Source organism: Thalia democratica, chromosome 4, assembly GCF_965202585.1.
Source record: "Thalia democratica chromosome 4, ktThaDemo2.hap1.1, whole genome shotgun sequence".
Taxonomy (NCBI): Eukaryota; Metazoa; Chordata; class Thaliacea; order Salpida; family Salpidae; genus Thalia; species Thalia democratica.
This window is the reverse complement of record NC_139168.1, coordinates 61,954,548-61,967,160: the sequence shown is the minus strand read 5'-3', so window position 1 is coordinate 61,967,160 and position 12,613 is coordinate 61,954,548. Positions and strand designations below refer to the sequence as shown.

At 24.0% G+C, this 12,613-nt stretch overlaps 1 protein-coding gene across 2 annotated transcripts; it reads right to left on the bottom strand.

Moving 5' to 3' along the window:
- Nucleotides 1–4,730: 4,730 nt before the first annotated feature.
- Nucleotides 4,731–7,051, bottom strand: LOC145834797 (metalloproteinase inhibitor 2-like). Of its 2 annotated transcripts, none has more exons than XM_082942309.1 (6): nucleotides 6,911–7,051; nucleotides 6,555–6,635; nucleotides 5,987–6,052; nucleotides 5,719–5,838; nucleotides 5,207–5,382; nucleotides 4,731–5,037 (listed from the first exon to the last, which is right to left on the bottom strand). In XM_082942309.1, the coding sequence occupies exons 1-6, from the start codon at nucleotides 7,023–7,025 to the stop codon at nucleotides 4,828–4,830; spliced, it is 768 nt and encodes a 255-aa protein (XP_082798435.1). In that variant the 5' UTR covers nucleotides 7,026–7,051; the 3' UTR covers nucleotides 4,731–4,827. The 2 variants fall into 2 exon arrangements, with proteins under 2 accessions (XP_082798435.1, XP_082798436.1); XM_082942310.1 differs by having other exon boundaries at nucleotides 5,719–5,827; nucleotides 6,000–6,052.
- Between the last annotated feature and the right edge of the window lie 5,562 nt (nucleotides 7,052–12,613).

Here is a 12,613-nt window from a genome sequence, read left to right as displayed (position 1 = left end):
TACTCCTATAAACATTTTAAAAGTATTTATAAAATATCTGCATCGATAAAAATTATTTTATATGTATAATTATGTTTTAAAATCATCTTAAAATAGCCCAAACGAAATTAATTGTTACTTTTAAGTGAATGAAAATAACGTCATAACAGTTCTGCAAAACTTAACACCCTTTACACAAGTACATCAAGTTTCAGTGAAAAATCAGCTGTAAATGTTTATTTACCAAAACATACATTTTTTTAAAGACTACTTAAGAAGCCTTTTTTAACAAAATAAACTTTTTTTTTAACTTCACAATAATACACTAACGTTTAGAAGCTAGTTTTAAAAACTTTAACAATTACAAATTTTTTTAATGTGAAAACAAATTGAGCAGTTTTTAAAAAAGATTTTTTTTCTACTTTCCTAATTAAATTGACTCTTTTTTTGAACCAATAAAAGTGCTTAAATGATTTGCTAGTACATTAGCTGCTTCCTTAGACTATTCATTTATTCTTAACCTCTAGTATAGAGTATTTGCTAAAAATTTTAGGAACTATCACTTTCTTTTCGACTAAACTTAGTTTTTTAAATCATAAGTTTAAGGTTTCATTAAATATAAGCAACTTATTCGCAACATAAATCTAAAGAATTACTTGCTCGTAACTTATAAGACAGTTTTTGGCCGTCTGCAGTTATTTAAAATAATAATAAATAACTTAAAATTAAATTTCAATAAGGTTTGATAACTTCAGTTACTAGCTGTACAAAACTTACGTAAAACTTACAAACACATATTATTTAAATAAAAAATAAAAACAGTAATATATTGCCTTTTCTTTTAATGATAGTTAAGATAAGTTAGGTTAAAATATAAAATCAAAAGTTACTATTCAAATTGATGCCGATTAACAAAATGAAAAATTATGTTAAGTCAAGTTTAGTACAACAATACAAAAGTTTTCAAAAATCTAAATATTTAACAATTTATCCATGTAACAGTTGTCCATTTGCAAACAAACAAAGTTAAAAAATGTAAAATTTAAACAAGCTTTAATATCTAATAATCTTTTCTTCGAATACTTTTCATTTAAACTCGCCGTTTTTCAAATCTTTTAAAACTATATTGTAAACTTAGCCGAATAATTAAAATGAAATAAGTAAAAATTATCAAAATACAAAAGAAATTTTTACATAAACGAAATGAATATTAAACATACAGAATTTCAAAAACATAAAACTTTTAAATGCTAAATTTAAGTTTTTAAATGTACTTTTTTACTGGTAACTAAACGAGTAATAATACTTAAGACAAATTTTAACTAAGATAATAAAAAAACTTTGATTTAAGTCTTTTTTTTTTTGAACAAAAACAACTAATTCAAAAGAAGAGTCTTTTATAAACCTTAAAAAAATTTTCAATTGGAGTAACTTGTTTCAAGGGTTGATATTTTTTTTATTTTAATGGCATTTTTAACAACAATTTTATAAATATGATTTTATGCTGAAGAAAATTAATTTTATTTCTTTAACAATTTTCTATTTTCATTAGCTTTTGATAAAAATATCAAATTAAAATAAAACTGCTTTGACTTTTGACACTTTGACTTTCTCGGTTTTAATAAAATAAAACTTTAAAAATTTACTCATGTTATTTAAGTTTATAATAATTAATAAGTAAGTTGGTGGCTGTGAAAAGAGCTTTTATAATTATAATTGTATTTTTTTACTATTATTAATATAAAATATTGGTTATAAAATCATTGATTTTATTTTATTTAAACAAGTTGTTGTAATTTATTGCTCGTGTTTCACTTTAATGTAACTTTTAGGCTCTATGGCAGCTTTTATAAATAATTACACAACTCCTAAAACAAAAACTTCTTTACTTTCTTCACGAAATACACCAAAAATAAATTAGTTTGTTTTCTTATCCTACAATGCAAAAGCTAATGTAATAAAATAGATTTGTGTTTGTCATTGTAGCAGTATTGAATGCTTCACTGCTTTCTTAATTACAAGAAAAGAGATTGCAAAAAAAAAAGATTAGTTTCTCAATGCTTAAACATGATAACTTTAAATAAACGTTGCTTTTGGTAGAACGGTGCACCATGGTGAGCCAAAGCCACCTGACAACTCTTTTTAAGCTGAGTATAATTTAATCAACTATTATGTTTATGTATTCTTAATAGTGTGTGTTTACTTTGTATATATTAAATTGTGTAATAAATTGTAAAACTCATTGAACAGTACTTAGGTAAATATCACAAAGATAGTAATACTTAGCTTATATAATGAGTTCTCATGTCCTCGATCGTCACATTGGGGTTCTTGTATAAATTATCAACCTTTTCGATTAGATCAGTCTGAATTAAGAAAACTTCTAGTGAAGACTAAAATAAAACAGCAGTAAAAGTTCTTTAATAATTTTCTTAAAAATCAGGAATGAGACATTTGTAAAACCTTAATCATACAGTTTAAGAGTGCATTTATTAGGAATTTTAACAAGTTTATAAGAACTTAGTATAAGTTTTCTTTTGTTACATTTCTTTCTACGATTAAGCAATAAAAGTTGTTTAAACAACAGTTTTTGATACAGAGAGTCCACAATCAAAGTTACAAGTATGTAGTATTAGCCTATTGAATATTATTAAGATAATAATGTTTACTTCTCGGGAAATTTTTAAGTTAGCCAAGATTAAGAAAAATTTATTTTTTTTGTTTTTTGTGGTTATTTTTATTTACTTTCTTTATGTTGTTTCAAGTGCCAAGGTGCACAATTTTAAGCAAAAGATGGAGTTTATCTAAGACGCCAACACACGCAAAAGTCGTCAACCGAGCGCAATACATTGCAATTGTTTTTTTTAATAAAAGTATAGGGAGGAACTTTTTTAAACCACGAAAACATTTAGCAGCAAAAAATGAGCCCGATGAATAGGATTCTTGTTGACTTTTATTCTCATTTACTACTTAAAGCTTCTAACTAATGTTTCGCATTTTGCTCAAAGTAAGCTACAAATGTTTATATTGTCGATATACTGAATCTGTAGCCATTGTTATATTACTTTTGCGTAACAAAATTAAAATCTATCTTATGAAAAAAATAGTTTTAAAGGCTGCAGACGGCAAAAATCTGTCTTATAAGTTATGAGCAAGTAATTCTTCAAATTTATGTTGCAAATAAGTTGCTTATGATTTAAAAAACTAAGTTTAGTCGAAAAGAAAGTGATAGTTCCTAAAATTTTTAGCAAATACTCTATACTAGAGGTTAAGAATAAATGAATAGTCTAAGGAAGCAGTTAATGTACTAGCAAATCATTTAAGCACTTTTATTGGTTCAAAAAAAGAATCAATTTAATTAGGAAAGTAGAAAAAATCTTTTTTTTAAAACTGCTCAATTTGTTTTCACATTAAAACAACTCGTAATTGTTAAAGTTTTTAAAACTAGCTACTAAACGTTAGTCTGTTATTGTTAAGTTTAAAAAAAAAGTTTATTTTGTTTAAAAAAAAATTCTTAAGTAGTTTTCAAACAAATGTATGTTTTGGCAAATAAACATTTACAGCTGAATTTTTACTGAAACTTGATGTACTTGTGTAAAGGGTGTTACGTTTTGCAGTTCTGTTATGACGTTATTTTCATTCACTTAAAAGTAACACTTAATTTCGTTTGGGCTATTTTAAGATGATTTTAAAACATAATTTTACAAATTAAAAATTTTATTGATGCAGATATATGACAAATACTTTTAAAATGTTTATAGGAGTAACTCTCAAAATTATTTTTAACAATTGTTTTAAAAACAAGTTTGTTTTTTATTTAGGAAACCTGATAATTATATCTTTAAAGCTATTTCAAGGCATTTATTTTCAAATTGTGTAGCGAAAAGGAGTAATTGATTATTTTGAAACATCTACTTCCTCTATTTGTTTACGAATTTAAATTATTTTTTTCATTTGAGGCTTATTTAAAAACTTAATAGTTTTGTGATAACATTATTACAATTTGAATTTTTTCAAAACATTATACGAAGATAAAGTTACTTTGTGAATATTATTAGTAAAACACTTGTTTTAATTTATAAAAAACCTTTAAAAGTTAAAGCATTTAAAAATGTCTTTTAATCTTGAGTCACTAAAAATAAAATTTGTTTAAAATATATAAAACTAAATATATTTTAAAACATCAATGGACAACTACAACGAACAATCTAGTTCATGTCACCCAATTGTGACGTCACAGCCGTAAGCTTGATGAATGTCATCAAGTTCGATGTAGTTAGATGAACCGATTCATCACCAACTTAAACTTTTACTAAAGTTCATTGTCTGACCCAGCGGATGTTTGGACTCATTCAGTCGGCGACAACTACCTTCCTATTTGTACCCAACACAAAATTTGTATGGACATTAGACGTTAGTTTTTTCGACAAGATGATAGAAAAAGAAGTGGACTTCAGTTGACTGACTTTATAAACATCTGAACTAACACAAACATATTAAATGTTTTATTTGTTGTTTTGTTGTTAAAAGTTTTAACACATCACATATATTTCACTTATAACTTTGAATGTGCACTTATGTTATGTATATAAGTATTTTTTCAAACCTTTTGATACTTTCTTAAAGTTTTTATTGTTTTAAATAACAATATAAAAATAACTCAACCGGTGAAATGATTTTTTTAGTTTTCTTAAGAGGAGGAAAGAACCTAATATGAACTAAATCAGGTTAAGGGAGTGTAGCAGTATTGCATGCTTCACTGCTTTCTTAATTAAATAAGAGAAGATATTGCATTGTTTAGAGTCATTTCACGTAACATTTAAAAACAGAACAGGTCAAGTATAATTTTTAATTTGAATTAACAAAAAGTAAAAATGCAAATGAAATAAAAAAGCAAATTTTGTTTAATTTTGTTGAATTTGCGTCACTGGTCCATTTCTGCAGTTTAGTGTCAAAAATCCACAAGTGACAAGCACCACTAACGTCATCATATACGTCATCAGAAGGCGAACAATGGCTCAACAATGACTGTTTCTCTGAGTTCCATGCACAAGTGGTCTAAAACGATTGTTTGGTTTTGTTAATTGTCAATTACTACTGCTGCGTGAAAAAGTTTGATAATTAGGTGAGTACGTAAAATTAAAAGAAAATGAGAGAGTAAAATAATTGTTTTACAGTTTTATTTTGTTTTTTTTTCTTTTTAATATAAATCATTTGTATAACAAACTTTATCGCCGCATTTTTTCGGATCTTCGTAGCAAAACTTGCATTTTCCGCACCCAATTTTCCAGTTTGTCTCGAAGTTTTCAGAAATAATCTCTGATGTGAGGTCGTCATCACCAGTCGTATCTATCTTAAGATTGCACGATCCTATACTCAATCTTTCGTTTAAGCCGAACGTTCCTGGTAAAAGGGAATTAGATGTGTTTAGGTTATAAGTTGTAATAAAATCGATTTTTACGAACAAACAGAAGAAAATTAGTTATTATATTGAAAAAAAAGTATTCTTAACAACATTGATGTAACTTACAAAGCTCTTTATTTCTATTAATGCTTATAAGATTTATATCAGCCTAAAAGAAAAAAGCCTAATAAAGATTAACCTTTTTCATATTTACTTTATCTTCATTTTATTGTTCACTAAACTTTTAAAATTTTGAACTTTTTGTTGTAAATATCCAGTATAATGACAATTTATTAAAATTCTCACAACTTAAAAACATCTTTTATTTTACTTACCAGCTAAGAAATAATATTGATTAGTATCAAGACGTGTTCCACAAGTAGCTCCATTGAAAGCGGAATATATCTTATTTCTCGCGTTATCTTTTACACTGCCTTTATAAGTCTGTATAAAATCTAGGTTATTTTTAATTTATTGGAAGTTTTAACAAATTTCTTATTTTACAGGTTGTATTGAAGAAAAAAAAAACAAAGTTTAAAGTTTTTACTATCTATTTCTATTAATGTTATGTATTCAAAATAATTTATTTTAGTTATTACTAACACTTAAAACAAACTTTAATAACTTCAACTTCATACTCTACTTTGACACCATTTCCATAGTTAGGCACTGAAGAAAAATAATATGATTAAAATAAAAGAAATAAAAAACTTTAAGTTTATGTTAGATTAAAAATAATGTACATCTCGTAATTCATAGTTGAATTTAATTTTTGAAATTATATTTCAGTTGAAAGTTAAACTATTAGTTTTTACTATATCAAGTTATTTTAACTAACACTTTTATCTTAATATAATTAAACGTAATGTCTTTTTATTTTTCTTAAGATTGAATATTCAGGCAGTTTTAGATTAAAGTTATATAGAAGCTTTAGTTTCGAAAAGCTATATAATAGCTGTAAAGTGATAACTAATAGTATTAAGTTAAAGCAGAAACAATTTTGAAAAACTATAAAATAAAAAAATTGTTTTAAAATTTATCCATCTGTATACATAATTCGTTTTCTTTAGTTGCAATTCAAAAGCAAGGTGAAAGTGTTTAAATTCGAAAAATCATAAAACTAGTGTTTACTTTAATTGACTTCATTTGAAAGTATTTTCCGAAAAATTACCGTTTTCAATTTCAAAGTACTCATGACTACCATTCGGTTTAAATTGTACAAACTTTTCTGAAAGTGTTAGAACTTTGACAGCTGAAAAAAAAACTTGTGTATTATGCTTTCTGAAAATAAAACAAAGTAAAGCAAATAATGCCAAGTTTTTGTGTATTAACGACTAAATTACTTTAACTACTTTTTACAAATTGTTCTACATATTTAAAAACTTCTGGACTGAGTTTACATTAATAAAAAACAAAATAAGAAAAAAAAAAACAATTAGTCTGAAACAATTAAATCAGAAAAGCACATCTATAACAAATAACATTTTTATCGAGCTAAAAAAAAGGACAAAATTAAAACAAACTAACCGTATTCTGAATTACAATATTTACTCTGTTGATGTTGATCCAAAAAACAGTTGCAACTTTCAATGTTATGTACCAAACAAGAAAAAATTAAAACAATTAACGAAAATTTTTCCATCGATTTGTTAATCTAAACCTGCAAACTTTTAATTGTTTAAGTCGTTTTTAACTAAAGTAATTTTCAAGATCTTAGTCATATGAAGCTACCTGTTAGCTTGAAAGTTTAATCAGTTTTTCTTTGTTTAGGAACTCTTAAAAATTAAGCAAAAACTTAAGTTTTTATAAGTAAAAGTCACAAAACTTATTAACAAAAAAATATAGCAAAGCATTTTGTAACTCAATCGTTTTATTAAAAACTAGATTTAAAAAAAAATTATATTTATTAACTATAAACTGTGTATCAAAATAAAAGGTAACTGTTTAAGGTATATCTATCAAAATATTTTTTAATATGTTGAAGTAATCTAATTTAAAGTAGTTTATCTTAAAAGAAAAAATTATTTAATTATTTGTAATAAAAAACTTGTTTTTTATTTGTTTTTTGATTTTAGTTAAAAAAATTTCTATTTTGATTATTAAATTCAAGTATATTCTGTTTTGAAAATAAATATTAAATGAAATTAAATCTTTAACATTTACTTTCTTTTCGGAAATGACATATTTAATTTGAATACTGTATTGAAGGAAGTTTTTGAATATGTTTTGAAGTTTCCTTGAAAAAATAACCACATACCTCAACTATATTGTTAAATTTAAAATGTTTTTTTTTTCTTTATATAATCTAAACAAACTTTTTTTTTCTATTTTTAAAGCACATAGTTCAAATAAATAAAAAAAATTTACGCAATTTAGAGTAATAGAAGTTATAAAGTAAGAACAGATAAAACTAAATAAAAAAGGAAAAAAAAACAAATTTTTTAAGGCTTTATGTTGAAAGTATTTCACGAACACAAATGAATTATGAAAAATAAAAACGCTATTAACAACAAAAGTTTCAAAGATAATCAATCAATTTCGAAATACATTACTTGTTTAAAACTAAAATGAAATGCAAATTTTTTATTTTGAGAAAACTTGCCTTACACCTGTTCAGAATGTATTAGAAAATTTCATTGTGGTTGTTTTTGTCTGTATTTAATTTTAAGAAGCTTTACTGAGATGTTTGTATTAATTTTAACCTGCTCTAGGTGTACGTAAAAACTTAAGAGAAATTAAACGCAATTATTTTAATTAAAAAATAATTTCAATAAACTAGCAACAAAAATGTTGTAATAAAATTAACATAATAAAGTTAACGGTTGTAAATCAAGTTTTTTTTTTAAATTTTAAACTCTTCTCATTAAAGTTTAAGCTTTTCTAAATACTAAAAAGTGGAACAAAACATAGAAATTGCTATAGGTTTATACTTACTTCAGAAATGTATATACAAAACTTAAGGTTAAAAAGTTTTCATGTTATCCTTTTGTTTTTACAAAGAATAAAACTTAAAGTTAAATTAAACAAGCTAAACTTAGTATATATGATATATGTCTTTAGTAGTACTTATTTCTGCTTTTTTTTTTTCTTACTTAAGATATTAATTATGTCGCAATAAACACTGTGAAGACCTCAACAATGATTTACTTTTTTGAAAAGACAGTCACTATAATGAAAGATTAAAATTTTACCGTTTAAACTAATTTGTTAAAGAAACTTTTTTTTTTGAATCTGTTATTTAAAACTTAAGATCTTGATTTACACTACTTTTTAGCTTATTAAAAACAAAATATTCAATAAAATTGATAAGAAACTGATGTTATTGAAACAAAGTGGGATTGCTTCAAATATTTTTCTTAAACTTTAATCAAAAGCGTGTGATGAGTATTTATTTTTACTTAAAAACTTGAGCTGGCAATTTTTGCATTTTTTAGGAATTTTGAAAAAAATTTCATTCAAAGAATACTTTTACTAACTTATCTAGTTAAAAAGTAAAAAAAAAACAATCTTTGTTAAAAGATATTTCTTTAAGAACATTTATTTTTTCTAACTTTAAATTATTTTTCAAAGTGTTATCTCTTAAAAAATTCTTAAGAATTAAATTTTAAAGCAAAAGAATTTGCCGTCATTTTAACAGTTGTAACTTTCATTTTCATGTATACTGATTTCAATCTATTTTTTTTGATATTGCACAAACTAGGTTTATAGCATATTTTTAATTTAAAATATGTTTTTAAATGCTAACTCATCTCTCTATATATTTAGACTTACTAAACTTATGTTCCTTGACTAATTGATAAACATTTAGTTATACCTCAGTATATAAGAAATTTTGTTAACAATAAGAGATTAAATTAGAATTCTAAGCATAAACAATTTTTATTAAAACTATTTCTAAAATTTAACATATTTTTGTTCAAAATAAGAAATCCATTACAGCACCAAATGCATGTTTTTTTTTAAAGGCTACAGAAACAAATTATAATATAGAGACCACACCATTTCTAAATTGTAAACAAATGCTTAATTATAAATTTAACTTACTAAGTAGAATGATATAAATGTTAAGTATCAAATAAGTCACTTACAAATAAAGATAAAGATAAAATCTTTTTATTGTTAAAAATTAGTATTTTACTTAAACTTAAATCTTTTTTTTATATATGTATAGTTTTATCTTTGCTTTTCATATTTAGAAATAAAGTAAACAAATTGTTAAAAGTGGGAAAGTCACCAGTGTGCTTTTAACTAGAAGCAGTATCAAAAAAAAGCCATTATGGTAAGTATATTTAGAACCTCTCGTATCTTTACGATCTCTCATATCTTTACGCACTTTTTCTGTGGACACAATGTGCGTAAATAAGCTAGAGGTTACTGTACTTCTAATTAGTTAAATATAATTTTTAGTAAGTAAGTATACTTTTGTGCATGTAGAAAAACTGTTCTAACTTTTTTTTTTTAAACAAGTTACAATTGTTTTGATATGGCAGATATTTGATAGATCAACAATAAATAAAGTAAATGTTTTTTCTGTATAATGTAGTCTATAACAAAAAATTTATGTTGGGGGAATTTTCAAAGGTAATAAAGTTTTGTGCATGCCTAACAAAATTACCAATTTTCGCCACTATGCTCCAATTATAGTTGAAAATCAATGAAAAATTTCAAAAGTTTACTAACGCATAAGACTTTTGTTTGATAAGGTTTTAGAATTTAAACACAAATATAAAATGAAGCATAAATGTAGGGTGAGACTCAATTTTTTACAAAAAATTCAAACTATAAAAGTTATGGTTTTGAAAAGCTTCAAAACTTGTTTACCTGAAGAAAAGTTTTTTTCTAAAAACTTATTTAGCTTTGTTTATGTATTTAATATTTTAAGTAATTAAGCTTATATATTTTTTTGTACAAAGAACTGTATAAAATGAAAAAACTAAAAATTACTTATAATAAAAGTATTTTAATTTAAACAAGACTTTTTTTCGTTTCAATCAGTTACTGTTTGTTTTTTTTTTGTAAGAATTAACTCTTAGCGACAACCCAACAACGCCTTGTAACCAACTAATGAGATTTTAGTATAGTGGTTATGAATAATTTAGTGGTTTAGTCGGAAAAGAAAGTGTAACCACTGAAAAATAGGGTGGAGGTAAATCGTTATTTGAAAAATTATTAGTTTCACTTCTACTGGTTTGGTTTAAGGAACGATTCGTTGTTACCTTCAAAAAAACAGTTCAGTAAAAATTATAAAAACTTATAAATTGATAATAAATAGTTTTACGACTTAAAAGAGGTTTATTCTAATCAAAAAACAAAGTTACAAAACAACTTTTTAGAATTTTTTATTTGGTAGCTCTAGTACTTTGTTATGGCTAAACTTTTGTTTAACAACTAATTTATAGTGTAAACTAATTAAGTTCCTACATTAGAAACTTCCTCAAAATAAAACTTTTTTTTATATGTTTATGTTAAAATTAAAATGAAAAGTTTCTCACTGAAGCTTAGTTAAAAATTGTTAAATTCTTTTTCTTTTTGTAAATTTGTATTTATATTAAATTCTATTTAATTTAGTACTTCAACTAGATCAGTAAAACAAAAAACTTAATATAAAATATAGCTATTTAATTTTTTTTTAATACATAGATATCAAAACAAAAACATTTTTTATGAATAGAAGATTAAAATTTAAAAACCCAGAAAATAAATTTATATAGCTATTAAATAGTAACAAATTTACAAAATACTTTTTTTTATTAAACTTAGACATGTTTCTGTTAACTTACACTTACTGTGTAAAATAATATGAAAAATTGCAGGGAATTTGCTTCGCTAGGATCTGTTTTAGCAAACAATCAACTTAAATTTTTGATTTGGTAAAAGTATTAAATAAATTGTATAATCGTTCAATTTTTTGTTTCTAAAAGGAGCTTTAGAACAATATCAAGCCAAAAATCTACAAAGCTTTATATTACTTTTTGCTGTTGTTTGGGTGCTTAATAAATAATTATACTAAAATAACTAACAGTGGTTCTGGTGGCGATTGGCAACATTTTGAACTTTTTTAAAACAACAAAAGCAGAAAACCACTGCAAAATTGACAAACCAACTTATAGGTATAATCCAAATCCAAACGCGTTTATCGTTTGTCTTATTTTTGACTCTCTCTTATTTATTTTCTCTATTTTGTTCTTCTTTGTAAGATTTTATATAACCTTATTTATTTTTTTCAGATCGTTCCTAAAAAATCAAGTATTGCAAAAGAATCGTCAAAGAAAAATGGGTCTTAGTCTGCTTTTGTTTGCTTTTGGTTATTTACAACGTCTGTTTTGTTTTTTTTATTTTATTAAAAACCTAAACCACTTTCCAGCATTTTTTTCGATTAAACTGCTCATTAACAAAAGTGTTCTTATCCCGGTTACTGATATATTTTCTTTTACTAAGCAAATTAGAAAACTTTACTTTTATTGTAGTTATTTTTTAGTTAAAAATTTGTTTTGTGCATTAACTTAGTTTCTAAATAACTGATAAATATAGAACATTATTAAGTTTATAAACAGTTTTTAGCTTATTAAATAGGAAATACTCAATTACTTTTACAAAGCAAGTGTCTTTACAAAACTTAACCGTTTTAAACTGTTTATTTTTTGAGATATTATGAAGTAAAAGTGTTTAGTAAATAACCTCGAGTTGAGTTTTTATCAGCTTTTTCAAGACTAAAAAGTGCTGAAAAAAACACAATCCATTAAATGACGATGTCAACATGGTCTTAAAGAAAATAAATTCACTACTTGAAAAAAAATATAGACCTGTTTAGTACATCATATTTTAATTTTTTCAATAACTAAACTTTTTTCTTTTAAAAAAGCACACAAAATGTATATATGAAGTTTGTTGTAGTTGACTAACGAAATGACTATAGCTGCTTTAGTAAAACTTACTTTATGTTAAAAAGTATAGTTTTTAAGTTAGTAAAACAAATGTAGTTTAGTAGAATATTAAATAAGTATAAACTGTTATTAGTGATCGTTCTTTGCAAACAATAAACTACAAACTTTGATCTGATTTAATTTCAGCAAAGTATATAACTAGCATATCTGGTAATGTTTTATTTTAATTTTATTATCATTACTCTTCTAATTAGAACTTTTAGTTCATCTTTATTTAGTTCAAATTACTTTTTTAGGTATTGTTAAGATAAGTTTTATAAATACAACAACTTACCTATTTCAGTAG

Coding starts and splice junctions, on each gene's coding strand:
- LOC145834797 (XM_082942309.1), bottom strand. CDS start 7,025: ATGGAAAAATTTTCGTTAATTGTTTTAATTTTTTCTTGTTTGGTACAT. Junction 6,053..6,554: donor GTACTTTGAAATTGAAAACG/GTAATTTTTCGG, acceptor ATTTTTCTTCAG/TGCCTAACTATGGAAATGGT. Junction 5,038..5,206: donor CGAAAAAATGCGGCGATAAA/GTTTGTTATACA, acceptor CAATCGTTTTAG/ACCACTTGTGCATGGAACTC.